Raw genomic sequence first — 20,297 nt, 5'->3', positions numbered from 1 at the left:
TTTTTTTTTTCCCCCCCCCCCCCTCTCTCTTTCATTTTCTTTTCTCTTCCCTTTTGCCTTCCAATCTTGCTTTCTTGTTTTATTTCTTTATATGTTTTTGAAGGGGGCTAGGGATTGGGGGCATTGCATGAGCTAAATGTTGAAGTATGCTGTGGATGTCATTGGCAAGTATTTATTAGAAACAATACTGCTCGGCTCCTATAACGGATTGAGGCTTCTTTTAATATTTGAAAATGCTAAGGAAGAGATGCCAATTTATCATAGATGATAACATCTGTTGTTTCCATAATTTTTTTCCATGCTTTTGTTCAGAGGGTGTACTTTTGGTTTTGTTAAATTCAGAGCTTAATACTGAAGAATAGGAGCACCTATGATCCACAGCATCTCCATTTCGCCGATGTGTTGTGAAACCGTGAGAAAGGGTTGTGATGTCAGTACTTGTCAATGAAAAAACTGTTCTTGCCTGGGAAGTAAACGTAAAGAATTTTGTAAGGGTTCCTTAGTTCTATGGGGCTGCATTTGTCATCAGTTAAGGTCAGCAGGTGTAACTTGTAACTGTCTTGCAAAATTGTAATGGTTGAGCTGCATCATGGTTTATGTCGTTGTTACCAATGCAAGTAATAGATATACTTGTATGGAAACCTTGGAGAGAATTTTTGTCTTACAGATGATCTTAAGCTGCCATTTGAATCTGGGGTTTACTTAATATATACTGCATGATATGATTCGTAGTATGATTATTTGTTCACGTGTCTGGTCAAGCTTCCTCCAGTATTTTGTAATGAAATTCATTGTTTGTAATGGTAGATGCTCAGTTTGCCTTGGTGATTACCAAGCAGAGGATAGACTTCAGCAGATACCGTCCTGCGGGCATACGTTCCACATGGACTGCATCGACCTGTGGCTGGCCACGCATACCACTTGTCCACTTTGTCGCAAATCTCTCCTTGCTTCCACTAAAAGTCCTTGCGCACATGGAGTACCAGATAGTCGCGTGGAAACTGATGGCGGGACTTGTGATGAAGATCCTCAAACTAGTCAATAACCTTGATAGCTTGTGGAGGGAGACGAAAGAGTTGTTCGGCCTATTGGTGAAAGGAATAGAAATGCAGAATGCAATTAGTTGGAAAGGGATATGGAGAATGTGAAGGATACTGCAAACTGCTATTGGTAATAGGTCTCAGGAATTGTAATCAATTTGGTTTGAGAAATGTGTGTAGTGGACTGTAGACAACTATTTTATTTACTTTTTTTGGCCAGATTTTCAGGGAATGGAGGAGGCGTGCATAGAATAACTAGCTCAGTTGATGTAGAAGATATACTGAGTTGTATTTTTCAAGAATTGAAAGAAAGATGATGTTAAGCAGTGGGAGTTGAGGGAAGTGTCTGGTTAAAGGTTAAGTGAGACTGTCCAACGATAAAAACTCCATTCTCTTCTGCTTATTTTGTACTAAGTAGCATCAAACAAGAAATATTCCTTGTTTTGTAAATGGATGGATCATTTAGTAATGAATTGATGGTCATACATATAGTAAACCAATCCATCTTACAAACCACCCTAAGGATCTCGTAAAAGACTTCATATAATATCTTCAAGTCAGAAGACAGAGGACATCACCACTGCCGACTACTCTGTCTCTGTTCTGTTCCTCAGCTTCTCTCTCTCTCTCTCTCCCTCTCTCCTCTCTACCTTACCACATACATACACATCTGTACAGTACTAATAATAAATAAATCTTAATCTCCATCCCTTTGACTTTTCTCTTAGATACATACACATCTGCACAGCTGTCACTGCAGTTAAGGTATACCACTTCAAAGTCTCGCATGTCTGTTCGTGAATGAATCCTGATTCACCACTACCTTCTCCCTATTCATTCCTCATCTTATCCAAGATCACAACTTTTTAATTCGCTTTCTTTGGGAATCTCTTCGACCCCCACATAAATCTTCGTGAATCTTCCCCTTCTCACCGCTGTTTTTGATGTCTGTTTGCTGGAAAGAACCTTTTTGACCAAGTATGAAAGAATTCATTCTCGACTTGGAATACTTGGCCGAAGGATTGTTTTGGTACTTTTTTTATGCTTTTGAACCCGTAGGTGACGAGATTGTAGCCCTCGGATTACTTTTCGTCGCTGTGATTGAAGAATTTGTTGGGTTCTTGTTTTGCCAACTACTGATTGTTTAGATTAGAGTCACAAGATTCACCAGCCGGCCGACTTGATGTCATTGTTTGTGTGCTGCCGGAAAAATTAAATTTCTTTTTCGCGGCCCTCATTTCTTTCGGAGATTGCTTCTGGTCTTTCCATATATGGATCCTGTTAAAAGTACTGTTTCTTACTGCTGTGTTTCCAAGGGGGCCCGAGTTCTTTACGCTTATAATAGTGGAGACCATGGGATTGAAGACTTGGCTGCATTGTGCTTGGAGAGAACTCCTCCTTTTCACCGATGGTATTTTCAAACCACGGGTAAAACAACTTTTGGGTTTCTGATGGACGACGGGTATGTCTATTTTGCCATAGTGAATCGGAGTCTTAGCAACTCACAAGTTCTTGGCTTCCTTGAGAAATTGAGGGATCAATTCAGGATGGTTGGTAAAAGGGGCTCTACCACAAGTGTGTCAAGTCTCAACACTTCACTCTGTTTGCAAGAACAATTGCTTCCTGCTGTAACTCGCTTGGTTGCCTCGCTAGAGCGTCTCTCACTCTCACCCTCAGGGACTGGCACCACGGACTGCTGGCCTGCACAGAATGCTTTACCTTTACCATATGAAGGAGAGCTCGCACTTTCGCCATGTAATAATGCCAACGGCCACATTGAAACTGGTTCTTCAACAAAAGCCCCACTGCTGGGAAAGCCTAGCAAACAAGAGAAGAAGAAAATGAAGGATCATGTAATTGCTGTGACTGTGAGAGACACTGAGATGGAGGAGCACAGGAGATCAACGGATAGAGGTGTGAAGATTGATTCAGGACTGCTCAATTCCAGCAGCCAAGGAACATCATCAGCTTCTCCAATGCGGAAGGAATTTAGTTCAACAAGGATTAAATCTGGCTCTCAAAATCTGCAAAAGAAGTGGTGTCGCCAAGTACGGATTGTCCTTGCCATTGATGCGGCAGTCTGTCTTGTTCTATTCATAATTTGGTTAATTATATGCCATGGTATGGCGTGCATTCGCTGAAAACTCCTTTACCGCCTAGACTGGAAGTCGGACCATGTTAAGATTTGCAGTCATGGTGATGATTGGTCTGCTACAATAGCTGGCATGGTAGCTACTTTACATTCTTGGGAGCTTGTTGAGCACATTGTAAATATCTGTAATCCCCGCTTTTGATTGCTTTTACTGGATGTTAGCAAACTGAAATCAGATCCTGCTGCATTTCCTTGTGAAACTTTTTCACTGTTACTTTTTGTGTAAAAGAGGGAGGGGGCCTGTGGAACCTATTTCTCTCCTACAGGATATTAACTTTTTCTCCCCAAAAAACAATGGCATCTCACATGCATGCGGAATTCCAGATCGTACCTAATGATGATACCTGTTTTCCCAAAGTCAGTTCATGATATTTATGCTATACCAATAGCATTGGGCAAACAAAAACCCCTAAAGTAGGCCACATCCATGATAAATGATTGTAGGAAGACATCAAAGTAGTCAGAAACCACACTACCTACGTTACCAGATTCAAAGTGCAATTACTGCAAAAGGAATTTATAGATTTTAGAAATAGCAACCACGGACGATGCCTACACATGAAGCATTGTGACTAAAATGTGTTCATTAAAATTCAACCCTAGGAGAAATTGGCAGCAAAGGAACTATCATTTGTGCCAAAGGAGTGAGAACATTAATTAAAAAACGAGCAATCCTTCCATCCATAGACAGAGAATATGCACAGAAAGCTCATCTATCCCACTCAGAGCTCTGAAGTTCATGAACTGCCTTAGGTGAACTTTGATTGGCGCCATGTGGAAGCTGATTGGTATATTGGTCCCAACCCATGATGTGAGGCAAAGCAAACTGCAAACAAAGGAAATCAATAATCAGAGGCAACGTGGCCAAAGGAAATGAGTATCCCTCACCGTAAAGCTCGGAACAACTGATATAATTTGTCACATGAGACGATCTCTTCATCTTCCAGGAGACACAACAGGCAAGCAAATTAAAAGTACCATAGAATTTGCAACTGACAAATAATTTCAGAATGTACTATAGGAAGCATCTACGCATATCGCATAGTATTTAGCTGCATTGAGCAGGCATCCCCAATTTCACTGCAATAATTACACACATGGAGGCACCTTATAATCTGACTACCACCAATACCATTAATTACCCCCACAAATTCGAATCCTCCCCTATATTCCATACTTCTATTCGTGGTTTCTCTACAATGGAATGAAATCAACATTTAATGGATGGCAAACATTGTGCAATAGCAAACCAATGCCCATATTATCTCATAGGATGTTTTTTCTCTTGCGCATACAAGGAAGGGCAGCAATTCATGTTCTCCTTTTTTTTTTTTTTTTTTACATATCAGAAGCAGAAATAGACTTGAGTAGTGCTGAGAGTGAATGCTCTAGGTGCTGGGTGCATATGCCAAGAATCTACAAACCATAACGAATGCAACAGTATAGTTTTTGCAATTTATCCTCAAGACAAGTCCTTCAGCTACCAGATCATGAAAAGGACAAAAAAGGGAAAAAAAAAAAAACCATAATCATAGATAATGTCGTACAGTGAAAGCTGTTCGCATGACTGCAAATTCGGCAGTAGTGACAGGAACAACAAACCGATCATTTGTTTTCAGGATATTATTGACAACACCTACAAAGCAAAAACATGTTCAATGTTAAGAATCAATTAGGTACTTCATTGAAAATTCAATTAAGTAAAGAAGACAGGGGTCATAATCACTAATACAAAATTTTATTTAGTCATTTCTATTTGGCGTGAGAGATGAACTTTCTGTTTAATTCAAGCAAATAACAATACAGCTGTCAAGTTCAGTACACAATGTTCATGAAGACAAATATTTGGTTCGACAGCATCCACATAACGAAAAGGTACTTACTCAGACTAATAAAGTAACCACTCCCATCAACATGTGCTTTAATTGATAAACTCTTTCTAACTTGACCTGCATTACTGTGGATTAAAATCAAATTAATTACACAACTTACACTAAACTATAGTATGTTAGGAAAAAATAAGTCAAGAACTTGGGAACAACAGATCATAAAATATTCAGAAGGAATCAGACAATACAGAAACAAACAGAAAATAAACCTTGATAACATGGATGGATCATGGAAGAATTCACATGAATCTTTTGAACCCAAACTGATCAAGGATCCAACCTCTGTTGCGGACAAAGCAAATACCTGCAGTGTGCATAAGAATACTTAGACAAGCCAGAGAATATTCCAGCAATATTAACATTGAGAAGCAGATAATCGAGGAAAAGAAAAGCTAATTAACTATTGGTGAATAAGTAAAGAGATTACCTGCCTCTTGTCCCAGTCGTACTTGCGCTCACCAATAGCAGGCCAGAATGTCAACATAATAACACCACGGCGTTCGACTCTGTAACCTCCAGACTACAAAAGAGGGGTGGAAAAACAAAGCTGTTAGCATCAGAGGGGATAGAGAAATCTTCCGTGGTTATAATAACTATAATTTTGTCATTTGGATCATACTTCCAATTTACTAAAAGTTGGAAGACGAGGATCAGCAGATAGCGCAGCTTTGCCCTTGTAAATTGAATAAGGTGCAAATATTTTCACTGCAGAATTTCCTTAAGACACAAAAAGTGCAGAATCATCAGAACGATAAATTCACTTTAGGTGGGGGGAGGGGGGTGGATATTAAATGATGAAACAATCTGATACCATCACGAGCAGAACTTTGCATAGCAGAAGACATCACAGTCTGGGTGGTAATGCCACGCAATAATTTGAAGTCACCAGTAGCTTCTCTGAACAGACTCTTTTGGGACAATGGATCTCTGTTCCATTGTGGAACTAAATACCTTAAACGATCATAATTTGATAATACAGACTAGGAAACAATATGGTTTCCCTCTTGAAGACCTACTAGACTAAGGAAACAGCAAAGACTCTATAATGTTAGATATGTTACTATTTTCTGAAACAACTAAGGCTTGTGGTTGAAGGTATGTCTATCACTGGCTATGCAAATAGATAGCCCACTGGAGTTTAGAATTCACTTAAAAATAAAATCTTGTATCTGAAAAAGGAGACCCTTTATTCAAACCATAAACCCCGAACATGGAACCCATACAGTCAATGTAAGATTAAGCTAGGAAATAAGTCAAACACCTAATGGAATATATGGCATAAACATATGCCTCAAAGTATGGGATATTGCGACTGTAGATGTATTCAGCATATTTTCAAAAGGAAGAAAAATGAAGAGAGAAAAACAGTAGAGCAGGGTTTTAAGTGAGGGCAGAAACAGATAAAGGACTTACCTTGAGGAGTGCAGAAGCAGCCTCGACAGCTTCAACATGGCGTTGGCGACCACAGGCAGTCTTGCTCTCTTCTTCCGCCGATAGAGAAGGATGAATGCGTGTCCAGGTCCAACGAGGCTGCCCTTTATGCGAGAAAATTACGACAGCCCGCTCATTTTCTTTTTTCCATCTCTTTCGAGGCACACAAATTGTATTAATTGTTAATTATTGAGGTGAATTTTCACTTTTGGTCCCCCATAAATTAAGAAATTATTAATTACTGAGGAGGAGAAATTTTCACTTTTGGTCCCTTAAGAATGACATCAACACGATTTTAGTCCTTCAAATTATAATAAAGGATGGATGAAATTCTTTATCTCCATTGAGTGGGGCAGACATTATATATAATAGCCTTATCCGTCTCTGGCTCTTGACGCTTAAAACCCGTGTCTCACTTCAAAAACTTGCAGCTCCAATTCAAAAACAACCCTTTGAAGGGAGTATCGGATCCCAAACCATTTTTAACTTGTGTTTGTTTGTTCTTATTACATGCGCCCATGCATTTGTGACAAACAGTTTTGGGGAACTGGAAGAATAAAAGATGATGACTACTCAGGTGCCTTTCCAAATCCAATATATATTGTATAACAGTAAACATGCGCATCGTTGGTCTATCAAGTTGTAGCATGCATGTCTTTCTATTAACTGAACAGGGGAGCTCCCACCCTTAGGTTGATGCAACTGGTTGCCCGGAACCTGTGTTGGATTTGGAAGGCCGTTTGGGGGAATTGATTGCCGTGTTTGATGCAGCCAGGTTTACAATTATCTAACCTATCTGTAATGTATGCGTCTATCTTAAATTTGGTTGCGTTCCCTGTCTTGAAAGACATCTTGTGTTCTTTCAGTGATCCCGGCTCGCTGGAGCAGGAGCTTCAAGATTGTACAACTCATCACCATGTATCTACATATGCAACACTTTTCTGCAATCTAGCAGTTGACAGTATGGACAATAATGTTGAAAGCATAAAAGGATTTAGAGAATATTATAATGTGCATAATCAAAGGGGAGACATCAGTCAGACTCAGAAATAACAACCAGTGGCTGAATTACTTGAACAGAAATGGTCCTCCTTCCTTCTTCCTAGTTTACAATTACAAACCATAACACTTAATAGAAAGAGCATCGTCAAGTAGTTCCGGTACTTGCAACATAAAAGTGTTCTTGGAGAGAGAGAGAGAGAGAGATGGGCGCAAAGATGAAGACGACCAGAGTCCTAACCATGGTTGATGTGTCAATTTAGAAGAACCCCAAGAGAGCAAAAATATCCAAGGGTAACTTCCTATGCATTGAAACTCCAAAACCATTTTGTGGAGCTTCTAACAAGGTAGGTAAGTGAAAAAGGCTAACATCCCTACAAGAAAAAAGTCCTAAGCATTCTTGTGTTGCAGGGCAGGGCTTCAACTCCAAAAGTTTGGCCCACGACTGAAATATATTATACATAAAACCAAAACAGGACGCATAAAGATCACCTCCCTTTCCCTAAGAAGAGATGATCCATTTCTTACTACACACAGTTTTAGAAATTGCAAACAAGAAAAATCTATTACTAGTCAGAGTTTTTAAAATCCTGAGACTAGGGTACGTTATCATAAACAAAATCTGGGGCATTCCCTGCCCTGATTTCCTGATCTACATCTGCCATCTACAATTTTGAAAGGATTAGCCATTTCAAGATCAACATTTTGAAAATGGAAGACTGACAAAATATACTAGTATTTGACAAACTTGAATAAAAATGATTGTTTGATTTGCCTTTCCAGGGCAGAATTTCAAAATGATATTGTCTTGCTCAGCCTTTCCAGGGCTGAAGAGACAAATTCTATGACAACCAACTTTGCCTTGATAAGTGAGGCTTGAGTTGGGGGACAAGATGCACATATGCATGCAAATTCCATTCTCTAGTAGGAACCTTTCCTACAAAGAGAAGTGATGAAATAGAGATGGGTCCAAAACTTTTGGACATAACCCCTACGGGGGGCTCTCCCATGTTTGGATACGGCCAAATGCCACAGGCATGGGCCGGGTGCGAGCAAGAGAAAGAGAGAGAGACAGCTATAGAAGTAGAAAGAGAACCATGGTTAGGCCAAAGGTACGCATGCAGTAGATGAAGTGAATAATTGGAAGAATGAATCTCCATCATAATTGGCATGAGTCTCTCAACGATGAGGTATTGGTATTGGTGCGTGGAGAGTCATGGTTATGCCTGCGGCACGGCAAAGCAAACTGTCAAAGATATTAGTACCCCGGGGTAGCACATGTTGCAAACTCTGCAGCACGGGATAGACGTAATTAAGAAATAAAGAAGGGGTGTTGTAATAGAGACACAAACCTGATTGAAGTGGAGTTGGGGGGGCAAGAGATACAGGGGTGCCATAATGTGGGGGGTAAATGGCAGTTGAGTTGATTGCTGAATACTGGAAGAGGTGGTGGGGATACTGAAGGCCACCGGCATAACCCTGGCTGGCAGAGTAGGCTGCCGCTCCTCCCGTGCCCTCGCTGCTCAGGTTCAGATAAGGGTAGTAAGCAGCAGCACTTGAGAGAAGTCCACCAGTACTCCCAGTTCCGTACAATGGATACTGTGGGCTGCCGCCTCCATACACACCATAGTAGCTCTAAACAAAGAACATGTGATATTTAGAATTTTTTTGTGACAATTCTTGCTCGTAATTATTTATGCATAAGGTAGCTAATAACATATATATATATATAGAGAGAGAGAGAGAGGGGGGGATCTATTACTAATTAAAGTGAAATAGTACTGTATTATTAGTCTTGAGTTGATTAATAAGTTTTATCTTTTCCAGTAGTAGCTAGACATAATTAGGAATAGCTTACAATCCACAAATAATGCAGGAGGCCTTCAAACAAGGAATTCTCCGCCTCTACAAATTAATATTGCACTTTTCTTTTTATTGTTTTATTTAGCAAACAAGATTGAGCCTGATCAAGCGTTACTTTGTCTACAAGTGATGATGGAGTGAGAGTCTGATTAAGAGAGTAGTATTCATTTTTGGAAAGTGTAAATTAATGGGAAATGTGTTTGTTGTATGTTATCTGTCATTAATCAATCATCATAATCGGGATTAATGTGGTAGAAATTAATAATTTAAACATCCAGAGATTAACACACTGAATCATCTCTGTATGTTTCAAAGCATTTCAGCTCAAATAACAAAATTAATTATCCTACTTGTTCTAATTTTATTATTATTATTATTTTAATTTCTAGAGAGGTACATATGTTGTTTATATATAATTAAGCCTTGGATTTCTTTTGAAATGAAAATCCTCTTCATTTAAAAATAACAATGTTGGTGTGTTTATCAAACTAGATCTGAACCACAATTTTCATGAGCAACAAATTATTTTCACTTATTGAAATGAGATTATTCCCTGGTCGGGGGGGGGGGGGGGGGGGCCGGGGGGGGGGGGGGGGTGTGTGGGTACATATGTGAAAGCAAGGAAAGATTTACAGCCGCTCGCATGCTCATATAATTAATGGAATCAATTTTTTATTCTTAATATTAGGTGGATCAACGTACTGTATATATAATTAGAAGGAGATTAATTTTTGATTAAGTTAATAATAATTAGGTGGGGTATAGGTAGTAGTAATTAATAATATATAGGTAATTATAATTATATATGGTGTGGGAAAGGGTAGAAATGAGGCCAAGTGGGAGAGGCAAACAGCGAGAAAAGAAAAAGGATCAGATGAGTTGTGTACAAACCGTAGGGTAAGCATATTCGGGCGAGTATGGAGAGTACCTGAAAAATCGGAGGTTTTTACAAAGGACAATAAGACAGCATCAGTATCATCATCAGCATCATGACCATATGTATATATTATATTAATCATCAATATTTATTTAATTATACGTAGAAACCAAAATATGAGTTGTGAAAATTATAACAGATGACTGTTATATATACATACATATATATTTATACTGTATACATACGTACATACATATAGATGGGGTTGACAAGATATAATTATTAAACCTGCAGTGTACGTAGATAGAGTGCTGTGCACAGGTGGCCAATTAATTAGTACGTATTATTAATTAATGGCACCAAAGCAGTTGCACAACATATAATAATGCATGCGCAGAGGAAATGTAGTCCAAGATACAGTTATCAACTATTATACATACAGCATAATTGGTAATTATTAGGCATGTGTATGTGTAATTTTGTGTGTGTGAGAGAGAGAATGAGGAATGATAAGCATGTGAGGGCCGAGGGAGATGATGATGATGATGATGAAGGGTAGTGTGAAAACCCTGATCGAATTGGTGAGAGGGAGATTGAGCGAGCATATATATATATATATATATATGAGAAGCATGCGTGAATATTATTATTACATACAGGTAGAAACCCCAAATATTGGAGAGCTGAAGCAAATATGCATGCATCATATATGCATTATAGTATATACATGAACTGCAACATACATATATATAGATACATACGTACCCAGCATAAAGATTGTAAGGAATGCCTTGTTGAATGGAATAATGAGGGAAGGTTGATGCAAAACCCTGAAATCCAGCAGCTCCAGCTCCAGCTCCCTGATGAAAACCACCACCACCTACCACCCTTATGTTCCTCCCACCACCTCCTCCTCCTGCTGCTGCTTATTTTTCATTTTCATTTTCACCACATGAATTACAATTAAAGTTAATCATTTTCTATGCTAATATAATTATAAATTACATACATAATATTCATATATATGGGTGGGTGTGGGTATAATGCATTGGAAATTATAAGCAGGCAGAAAGACAATTAGTAGGCAGCTAGCCTAGGTTTTCCATCTTTATTGAATAGTACAAGTACAGGTAGTCGACAACCACTCATTATTACTAGTAAGGAAACTCCCAAAGCAAAAGCAAGAAAAATATACCACACAACCCCAAAAAGCAAAAGAAGAAATGAGCTGTCATGCTTTTCTAAAACACACACATATACATATACACACTGCATCATCATCATCCTCATCATCACATGCGCTCGCTAGCTGTGTCCAACAACTATACACTAGTATACGCACACTACACTTGACTTGACTTGAGAAGTTGTTTTAAGAGTTGAGACTTGAGACCTGACACTACTCCTTCTCGCTCATCTCCATTAATTAACCCCAACAACAACAACAATTTGTTGGATAATCTCCAGTTAAATTAAGGTGGGTGCAGGTAGCTAGGTAGTAGGTATGTACCTGCCCATCCTCACCCTCAGATCCAATATTTCATCAAAATTCCTTAATTTTGTATACCATGTATAGTCATTAATATATAATAAAAGTGGTTAATTAGGATGAGTTGGGAGATGTGTGAATCATAATTAAGGGTAGAAGATTTCATGCATAAAATAAAATAAAATTACCATGCTTTGGGGTAGAAGGCTTAGATCTCTGAACACCCAAAGAAGCAAGATTGCAATTAGCTCTCCTTCCATCGATCACAGGAGTAGCATCAACACAAGCTCTCATGGCTGCATCCGGTTCTCGAAAAGTCACCTGATATCAGATCATCATCGGCATGTATTATGTATGAGAAAGAATTATTAATAAATATTGAAAATGTTGGATATGTATAGATAGATAGATAGATAGGAGGTGCATATCATATATAGATCGAAGCTGCAGAAGAAGAAGAAGAAGAAGAAATTATAATACAAATCCATAGCCTTTAGATCTTCCAGTAGTCTTGTCTGTGATGACGACTGCCTCCAAGATTTCACCAAACTGCTCAAAGTACTTCTTCATGGTATCCTTTTGAGTCTCCCATGCCAGCCCACCAACAAATACCTTTGTGTAAGTGGTGTCCCCGAACTGTCCTGCACCTGCTATGTTCGTCATCTTTGATGATCTTCTTCTTCTTCTTCTCTGTCAAATGCACATGTACAAATTCAGTCAGTTTCACTTTCATTCCTTGGCCTTACACCAAGATCATCAAGATTATATATATACATGTTTTCAATAATTAACTTACCTGCCTATATATGTATATATATTTAGACTCGATGGATCGACCGCAGAGAGGGGAGCTGGAGTGGGGTGGGGTTGGTGTTGGTGTTGGTTGGGATTGAAAGACAATTAGGTCAGAAGTAGTGCAGTGGAGGGGAGGACCAAAACAAGATTGGAGAGAGTGAAAAATGGGAGAAGAGAGATGGAGATGGAGGGAAGAGAAAGCAATAATAATAATAATAATAATAATAATAAAGGTAGAAAAAGAAGGAAAGAGTCTCTCATAATACGGACATCAATTATATACATATATATATATATCTATATCAGTAGTCCCCACTTCTTTAACATTTAATCCCTTGCTCCTCACGCGCCTTTTCAAACTCCCTCTTCCTCATTTCAACTTACAAATTATCCCCCAAGTACATTAAACAAATTTCTCTACTTCTAATTATATTTCTTCTACCAAATAAAAAACACTGTACTGCATGATTTTGATCTTTTCAACTTTAACTATACTAATTTAAATTCTTGATATTACACATTATATTTCTTTTTATATAATGTCATAAATGTAAATTACAAATATTTTTATATCTACGACTTTTATTTGTATATATGAAATGTTATACCAAATAAAATATTAATTTGCAAAAAAAAAAATTCAAATTACCTGTAAGGGTTGGCGCAATTAGAATGGAGAAACAAGAAAAAAGAATGCAAAAGGATAATTCGGGATATACAATTTGGAAGTGGATTGAATGATTATAGTAAAACGCAAATATCTATAGAGAATGTATTTTATTTTTATCCTTGAAAATAAAAGTGAGGAATGAGCACGCGCAGGCAAGGAGGCTGGTCTTGCCACCGGCGGACATTATTGTGTTTGCCATGGGTCTTGGTATGTGAGAAGCAAAGGAATCGCCCTCAAAAAATGCAAGTATTTACAAAAAGACCAAAGGATGTTACAAAGTGAAGTCAAGAGTGACTGTGGGCGTTTGAGCGAATACTAGCATTGTATGGGATGGGCGATGGGGGGCGAGAGAACCGCCTCCGGCTAATAGCAGTTTTTATCATATATAAAAACCCACCCACCCATTTTTTGAATATTCAAAGTCCCATTCATCTTTTCCAAAAGCACTTATTTTGTAATGCTATGCTACATTTCATTATTTACACCACTATTTTTTCATTTCATTTTCAATACAATATAACAAGCATATCTGGCAAAGTACTGCACCTATAATAATAACCTAAAGCTGTCTCCAACTTGTTATCTTTTTGACCACAAACTCATCTACGCCACACTACAACTCACATGACACGACTCTGTGTGTGTGTATACAGATAGACGCCCTTTCCTCTGTGTCTCTGGTAACTGCCAGCCGTACTAGTAACCCACTTGTGATCTCCATCATGTGCAATACAAGTAGTACTCGCTCACTGTCAATTGTCCAAGTTCATCAACTGGACCATGTAATTCTTGGATGCAAACAATATACCTTTTAATTACAATAATATCCCGATTAGTTTTCAAGATTTCTCATAATCTATACTCGTTCACTTTTCTTGTCAACACATGCATTTGCTACCAAATATTAAACTTTTAACCAATTCAACTCCATATGAGCCAGCCCGCTATCTTACAATTCTCTAACTTCAAAAGCTTTAAACTCTGAATTAATTATACCAACCCAAACTCATTACACACTTCATCTGGTTCAATCACTCTGACCCTATTGCCCTCATGGAAAAAGGGACCTCAACTCTCGAGAAACATACAACATCCCAAGCAGAATTGCCACAGCGCCAGCTTACAACTGCACTATTCCACGTCTTCATGATAAAGATGCAGTCCAAGCCCGAAGCGAGCACAAGCTCGACGAAATGCCATTGCTTCTGCCTTCTGCACAGGATCCCCGTACCCTGGCTCACTAATTGAAGCAGTCCCTGTTGATTCCCGAAAGATCTAGTTCATATGGAAAGAATCCAATTATAAGTTTGTCCCACATTTCTGTAGTGTTGGGATCAGCTAATATAAACAAGACATGGCAGAGAAATTTGCCTAATAACCACCTTGGGCAAATAACTTTTAACACAAATCAAACAGTCTCATAATTCTTGTGTTCAGGATAACTTGGAAAGAGATGGTGAGCAGGAGTATGCATTTAAATGGTGTGGTATGACTTTTAGCAGACTGCTCATAACCTAACTGACATATTAGGACAATTATTTCATGAAAACATCGACCTATCTCACATGAAGGCACCATGCACCCACAAGTTCAGTAAAACTGTATGACACACTAATACAGAAAAGACATTTGATCAATTTGCATATTGCTAGTAAATGGAAAACATTACACTGGCAGTAAGAAAAAATAAAATCCACCATCACAGTAGTCAGTTCAGGTTAATTAAAATGCAAGGTGGTTCATGTTCATCTGATCAGAGATTCATATGTTCAATTTCATTGGTAACAGGGGGAAAATTTGCATCATTCGGCCCATAATTGAGGCCCCATCCAATTTTAATCCTTTATCTGTAAACTTCCTCAGTTTCCATCCTCCACCAAATATTTGATGGAAAATTCACATGCTGCTCATGTGAGGCAAAAATCTCATTTTTCAACCCATAATTTAGGCATTATTCAGTTTTGGTCACAATTTAGATGAATGAGTAAACTGCCTTTTTTTTTAATTAGTATTTGACTAAAATTCATTGGCTGAGCCATGACAGCAATTAGGAAAAGATTTCCTAAAATGACCAATCAAAATCAATATATTAAGATTCAATATATGATAAATGGGTTATTGGAGTTTCAATGAATAATCAATATACTTCTAATGTCGAATCAGGAGTCCAGATCATCTTTTCCTATGAAAGCATGTTCGAATTTCTCAATTAAGGGCAACATAGATCGACAAATAATAAAACTGTCCTGAAGAATCCAAGTTGCACCGTGATTTAAACAAGCAAGTTAATTGAAAATAAGATAAAAGAATTTGTGCAATCTTCAGGTCTAGAGTAAATCAGTTCTTCATTGCGAGGTTAGAATAATTGGGTAGTGTCATTATATTATGACCTTGCTACTAATAAAAAATATCGGAATTTTAAACATATCATCCATATGAGCAAGACAAAAAAGTATACTTAAAACATAATGGAAAGAGCATACCTCTGCATCAGTCCCATAAAGTGTTACACGATAAACAACAGATACAGATTTCCCATCAGCTGAATAAGTTATGCTGCGGACTTCACCAGACCATTCTACAGCAGAAAGGAATTGAATAACTTTGCATGTACTATTGAAGTAAGATTTTGGTCACTTAATGCTACAAAACTAGAATGATCTCTAGCATACCTGGTGCATGTAGGTTCATTATCCGATTAACTATGTGCCTGCAAAGAATAGAAGTTGATAGTAGCATGACATTGCCCTTTCCCACACTGCTCTCTTGGGAAAACGAAAAATTCTCAAGTGAAATGGATGCAGATGAACAAAGTCTTTTAAACAGAAATGAAGGATTATGTATTAAGCTCTTTCCTAGTATGTCTACATTAATGAGCACGCATGTGATACATTGGGAAAGACAAAGACAAATATGTCTCCCATGTAGGTGCATACAGCTATGACAAAGTAAAGGATAGATAACCAGCCACTAGTTTAGTTGTTGTATTTCTCGCGCGAAGCAATGAATCAATTTTACTAATTTGTTTGATAGTAGAAATCCTATTAGCTTAAAATGATGACATCCAGCATTCAATTAGTTCAGCATTGATAAACGAAAAGTCAAAGATGTCAAAGATTTTTTCTTTTTTCCTTCTGCAGGAGATATGGCTGATTTGTTCCGATAGAAAAACAAAAACTCCAAATAAAAAGAAAACTGAACAAAAACCTAATTGGTACTATAAATGACAAAGCTTTTACTTACACCAAGTGTTTTTATACAAAATGCAGAGAATAATGGCACGCTATCATTGGAATTAATCCTAGTTATGAAATAATATTCGATGTAGGTAAGTGTTTTGCTCCCACAATGCGGAAGTCCGCATATTGGAGACAGTTAAACAAAAGCTCCTAAATACAAACAAATTGAAGGAAGCTGTTATTCTCACCTCCCAAACCGTCTTAAGTGCACAAGAATCGACCACTATAGATTCAGTCGTGAAAGAGGTAAGTTGGCAAATCACATACCCACACATAAATTGATTTATACAAAGAGAGAAGGTGAGGGAGAAAGAGAGGAAAACCAGGGGATGTATTTGACGGAGACGCCAGTAGGTTCCGTGCGGAGCCTGAGGAGGGATTCCGGCACTTTCTTGTTCAATTCTTTGAGAATGTGGGAAAGAGGTCTGCTTATTCCCGAGACGGGGACGTCATCTTCAAGTCCAAGATTTGTTTCTTGCTGCAGTTTAGTACTGTTACTGGTGTTACGAGGAGAGGAGGAGGAAGAAGAAGAAGAAGAAGAGGAGAAGGGTTTGGCAGAGAAATGACTACGGTGCAACCGCAAACAATAACTTTTAGCAAATTTTGATAAGGAAGTACCGCCTGCCATCTCTGCTCTACTCCGCCTAAAGGTTTACCCTTAAAACCAAAAACCACTTTGCTTGGGGGACGGGGTGGCGACTGACTTTCATATTCTTTCAGTTTGCCCCCTCGTGTTCTCGGAAATTCCATATTTCGTGAAAAATTTAATTACAATCAGAAATAGCATTTTTGTTGCTTATCGGGCTCCGCAAGGGGCCGTTTTGGAGTGGAGGTCAATGGAATAGCTAATCTCATTGGAATTTGATGCAATTATATGGTGCAAGTTGGGCCAGGGGCTACCCAAACATCTCTCAGAGAAGAACTAAGATCATTTATATTTGGGCTTGATCACCCAAAGGCATCACAATCTTGTCTATTAAAACAGTTTAGGTGTATTGAAGTTGTCTATTAAGGCCCAAATGTACAAGTTGTAACTTTACAAACCCCCCCCCCCCCCCCTTCAATAGTTAATTAAATTTGTTTGAATCAGATTTAATAGAATAATTACTTTCAAGCATGGGGTGAGGCTCTACCTATATTAGCTTGATCATTAATTAATTATTCAAAGAGCAGCTTCAATTCTTACAGTGAATTTAAAAATTATTATATTTATTATGTAGAAAATCCCATGAAAAACATTTGAAATGATGATCAGGAGAAATTAATAAGAGCCAATTGTTGAACGTTGATGGGATGGACGTCAGTGGGAGGACCGGCATAAGCCCTGTGAGCAAGAATAGCATCAACAGCTTGGGTGGGATGGAAGGCATCCCAGAAGACATACTGATTCCTGTTGGAACATGGAGGAACCCAGGGCATGCAGGTTATCACACCCTGATTCCTCCCTATCCCACAACATCCTCTGTCAACCACCTTGAACCCGTATCTCTCTGGATTGTTCAGAATGTCCCCAATTGCACCGTAAGTGTTGCCGTAGACGAACATGGAACCTGGATGGGTGCCGTTGTTCATAATATTAACAAGTGATAGCAGGCCTTGGTTGAAGGGGCCTAGAATTTGGTTGACATAGTCGACGCATCTTCCTGGAGGGGCTTGCCCCGTCGCCAGCACGTTCGGGATGCATCCCAGAGGCCCGGTTCCCGCAACCACAAATTTGCGAAGCCCAAGACTGTAGAGGGCGACGAGTTGTCGTGCGTAGTGGTTGAGAAGAAGGTTGGCAAACTGGGAAGGATTGTAATTGAAGCTGGAGGGGTACATGGCAGGCAATAGATAGTTGTTGATGTAGTCATTGCTCCCAAATACCAGAATTGCGATGGCTTTTGAAAGGTACTTGCTCAAGTTAGCTCCGCTTATCATCGTCCTCAGTTGACTCAGCGTGCTTTCAAAATTCAGAACTTGTTGACTCAAAGAGTACCTTTCACCCTAATTAATATATTAAAATAACAAGAAAATAAATTGAATTAGTCAATACACACAAATATATATATATATATATATAATCATCATCATCATCAGAAACGTGTTAGGTATTAATTATATATGTATGTTTATGTGTGTTACATAGTGTTGGCCAGTTTCGTCAAGGATGCCAGCAGCAGCGGAGGCATAGTTGACTCCTCCGAGAATTCTAGTTCCAGTTGTGGATGGATCTGAAAAGGGAGGAGGAGCTGCAATACCCAACCATGCTCCTGCATGCAGAATTAATTAATTATGTATATATATAGGATGATTGATATATGAATCAATTAATAATAAATATAATAATTAAAGCGGCAAGTGATGATCATGAGATGCATGAATGAAGATGGAGAATCAGTATACATATAAATGGATACCAAGGTAATCGACAAAAGTATCTCCATTGGAGAATCTGCCGGTTGGGCCTCTGTTGGAATCCACACCATACGGGTAGTAATTTGATTTTGCAATTGAATTTAGGAAATTGTTATTCCCGTTATCTACTAAGGAATCACCAAACACGAACAGTGCTGTCGCCTGTGCTGCTGCTGCTTTATTATTAGCCCCAACACCATCACCATCACCGGACGTGGACGAACACATGACTGTAAGGACACCCATCAAACTCATCATCATAATCACCAACCAAAACCATTTTCCTACTGCTCCGGTATCCATCCACGCGCACAACTCTCTAAGTACTTAATAATTTATATCAATTTATTCACTAAATTTTGTGTTCTTGCCTACAGCAGCTCTCCACCTTAAATTTGATTTATCAATGATTGCCGGCACATGCTAATGCATATATATATAGAGAGAGAGAGGGGGGCCTTGATTATCAGTATGATGATATATTTGGAAGAACATTAACTAATTAATTGATGATGATGATAAATAGTAATGCACCGGCCTTATGATCTCTATCCAGCTGCAATGCAACTGCTTATTATGTAAGCAAAATCCATACTGTGCTCCTTTTCTTCCTACTTTTTCTAATTTTAGACAAACCTTCATCACTTTTCACATCTCGATGCACGAAATTTCTCTCTACCTATATATCTCCCACACCCCTCACCACCAATATTCATGTGAATACATTATGCTATATGCCACACTTTTGTAAGATGGGCCTCCGTTGAATTTTTTAAATTAGGTTATTAACTATTTGCCAATAAAAAAGAAAAATAAATCACTAATACTTTCTATTAGTGAGGAATTGAATTTTCCATATGAATCACTTTTTTTTATAATGTATTATTATAAATAAACTTAAAAATAGTATTGATTTTAAGTTTTAGTAAGGACACTAAGTTGTCATAATAAATATTTGTAATGAAAAGATTATTACAAGTCATACTTTTGGTAATAAATGTATTTTCTTTTGTAACAACAATATAAACTTTTGAGAGGACCAATTTGTTACTATAACTAATACTATTATAAGGAATCATATTTTGTTTCGAATACATTTGTGATGATAAGTTAAGTTCGGTACAAGAACTACTAGCATCAGGCTTTCCAACACAAACTTTGTAATGACCAATTTTTGTTAGGGTAAATTGCATAAAACTCCTGTATTTTCAAAATTTAGCTAAAAACCTCTTTATTAAAAAAATAGATAAAAGATTTCCTTGTATTTTTTAAAATGTTGCATACTCTCCCCTATCGTTAGTTAAGCCCTAACGGTATCAATTTTTTGCTAAATTTTTTGTTATACCATTTTTGTAACACGTGGGGAAAAATAATGACGTGGCAAAATTATAAAAACGGACGAGTAAAAAATCAGAGCTGTAATCCAATAACTAGTAAAAGTCCTTCTTTCAACTCGAAT

The 20,297-nt window shown here is 38.1% G+C and overlaps 6 protein-coding genes across 10 annotated transcripts in view; 2 read left to right on the top strand and 4 right to left on the bottom strand.

The window, feature by feature from the left end:
* The window catches only part of LOC105174714 (RING-H2 finger protein ATL7), a 3,066-nt gene extending 1,625 nt beyond the window's left edge, over positions 1-1,441 (top strand). The window contains exon 3 of the mRNA XM_011096905.2: positions 808-1,441. Within this exon, the coding sequence (XP_011095207.1) occupies positions 808-1,045 (238 nt within the window). The 3' untranslated portion in view covers positions 1,046-1,441. The remainder of the gene's footprint in view (positions 1-807) is intronic.
* Positions 1,661-3,473, top strand: LOC105174703 (phytolongin Phyl1.1). The gene has a single exon (XM_011096895.2). The coding sequence runs from the start codon at positions 2,312-2,314 to the stop codon at positions 3,179-3,181; it is 870 nt and encodes a 289-aa protein (XP_011095197.1). The 5' UTR covers positions 1,661-2,311; the 3' UTR covers positions 3,182-3,473.
* Positions 3,682-6,707, bottom strand: LOC105174695 (single-stranded DNA-bindig protein WHY2, mitochondrial). 2 transcript variants are annotated; one of them, XM_020691814.1, is made up of 8 exons: positions 6,495-6,707; positions 5,893-6,032; positions 5,701-5,798; positions 5,509-5,601; positions 5,291-5,385; positions 5,076-5,149; positions 4,740-4,828; positions 3,682-4,018 (listed from the first exon to the last, which is right to left on the bottom strand). In XM_020691814.1, exons 1-8 carry the CDS (start codon positions 6,530-6,532, stop codon positions 3,902-3,904), a joined length of 744 nt encoding a protein of 247 aa, XP_020547473.1. In that variant the 5' UTR covers positions 6,533-6,707; the 3' UTR covers positions 3,682-3,901. The 2 variants fall into 2 exon arrangements, with proteins under 2 accessions (XP_020547473.1, XP_011095185.1); XM_011096883.2 differs by having other exon boundaries at positions 5,893-6,008; positions 6,495-6,698.
* Positions 7,489-12,797, bottom strand: LOC105174682 (RNA-binding protein 24). 3 transcript variants are annotated; one of them, XM_011096871.2, is made up of 7 exons: positions 12,541-12,797; positions 12,221-12,430; positions 11,929-12,061; positions 11,017-11,173; positions 10,266-10,302; positions 8,864-9,146; positions 7,489-8,737 (listed from the first exon to the last, which is right to left on the bottom strand). In XM_011096871.2, exons 2-7 carry the CDS (start codon positions 12,401-12,403, stop codon positions 8,691-8,693), a joined length of 840 nt encoding a protein of 279 aa, XP_011095173.1. In that variant the 5' UTR covers positions 12,404-12,430; positions 12,541-12,797; the 3' UTR covers positions 7,489-8,690. The 3 variants fall into 3 exon arrangements, with proteins under 3 accessions (XP_011095173.1, XP_020547472.1, XP_011095164.1); XM_020691813.1 differs by having other exon boundaries at positions 7,489-8,757; positions 12,537-12,796; XM_011096862.2 differs by having other exon boundaries at positions 12,537-12,796.
* On the bottom strand, positions 14,038-17,176 carry LOC105174667 (DNA repair RAD52-like protein 1, mitochondrial). Of its 2 annotated transcripts, none has more exons than XM_011096843.2 (4): positions 16,768-17,176; positions 15,878-15,963; positions 15,689-15,783; positions 14,038-14,480 (listed from the first exon to the last, which is right to left on the bottom strand). In XM_011096843.2, exons 1-4 carry the CDS (start codon positions 17,070-17,072, stop codon positions 14,337-14,339), a joined length of 630 nt encoding a protein of 209 aa, XP_011095145.1. In that variant the 5' UTR covers positions 17,073-17,176; the 3' UTR covers positions 14,038-14,336. The 2 variants fall into 2 exon arrangements, with proteins under 2 accessions (XP_011095145.1, XP_011095152.1); XM_011096850.2 differs by having other exon boundaries at positions 15,878-15,915; positions 16,768-17,173.
* LOC105174656 (GDSL esterase/lipase At1g71250) lies at positions 17,603-19,447 on the bottom strand. Its single transcript, XM_011096832.2, has 3 exons — positions 18,841-19,447; positions 18,566-18,693; positions 17,603-18,427 (listed from the first exon to the last, which is right to left on the bottom strand). Exons 1-3 carry the CDS (start codon positions 19,139-19,141, stop codon positions 17,696-17,698), a joined length of 1,161 nt encoding a protein of 386 aa, XP_011095134.1. The 5' UTR covers positions 19,142-19,447; the 3' UTR covers positions 17,603-17,695.

The sequence above is a fragment of the Sesamum indicum genome, linkage group LG2 (assembly GCF_000512975.1).
Source record: "Sesamum indicum cultivar Zhongzhi No. 13 linkage group LG2, S_indicum_v1.0, whole genome shotgun sequence".
Classification (NCBI taxonomy): Eukaryota; Viridiplantae; Streptophyta; class Magnoliopsida; order Lamiales; family Pedaliaceae; genus Sesamum; species Sesamum indicum.
This window is presented reverse-complemented; position numbering and strand designations above follow the sequence as displayed.

Excerpts from the sequence above, each read along its gene's own strand:
- LOC105174656 (XM_011096832.2), bottom strand. The coding sequence starts at position 19,141 with ATGGATACCGGAGCAGTAGGAAAATGGTTTTGGTTGGTGATTATGATG. Across the intron at positions 18,694-18,840 it reads TACTTTTGTCGATTACCTTG|GAGCATGGTTGGGTATTGCA; the intron begins GTATCCATTTAT and ends TTCTGCATGCAG. Across the intron at positions 18,428-18,565 it reads ACGAAACTGGCCAACACTAT|GGTGAAAGGTACTCTTTGAG; the intron begins GTAACACACATA and ends TATATTAATTAG.
- LOC105174695 (XM_020691814.1), bottom strand. The coding sequence starts at position 6,532 with ATGTTGAAGCTGTCGAGGCTGCTTCTGCACTCCTCAAG. Across the intron at positions 5,799-5,892 it reads GCAAAGTTCTGCTCGTGATG|GAAATTCTGCAGTGAAAATA; the intron begins GTATCAGATTGT and ends TTGTGTCTTAAG. Across the intron at positions 4,019-4,739 it reads TCATGCGAACAGCTTTCACT|TTTGCTTTGCCTCACATCAT; the intron begins GTACGACATTAT and ends CTTTGTTTGCAG.
- LOC105174667 (XM_011096843.2), bottom strand. The coding sequence starts at position 17,072 with ATGGCAGGCGGTACTTCCTTATCAAAATTTGCTAAAAGTTATTGTTTG. Across the intron at positions 15,964-16,767 it reads TCCGTCAAATACATCCCCTG|TGTGGGAAAGGGCAATGTCA; the intron begins GTTTTCCTCTCT and ends CCAAGAGAGCAG. Across the intron at positions 14,481-15,688 it reads TTTATGGGACTGATGCAGAG|ATCTTTCGGGAATCAACAGG; the intron begins GTATGCTCTTTC and ends CATATGAACTAG.
- LOC105174703 (XM_011096895.2), top strand. The coding sequence starts at position 2,312 with ATGGATCCTGTTAAAAGTACTGTTTCTTACTGCTGTGTTTCCAAGGGG.
- LOC105174682 (XM_011096871.2), bottom strand. The coding sequence starts at position 12,403 with ATGACGAACATAGCAGGTGCAGGACAGTTCGGGGACACCACTTACACA. Across the intron at positions 12,062-12,220 it reads GATCTAAAGGCTATGGATTT|GTGACTTTTCGAGAACCGGA; the intron begins GTATTATAATTT and ends ATCTGATATCAG. Across the intron at positions 11,174-11,928 it reads GCCTTCTACCCCAAAGCATG|CAGCAGGAGGAGGAGGTGGT; the intron begins GTAATTTTATTT and ends AAAAATAAGCAG.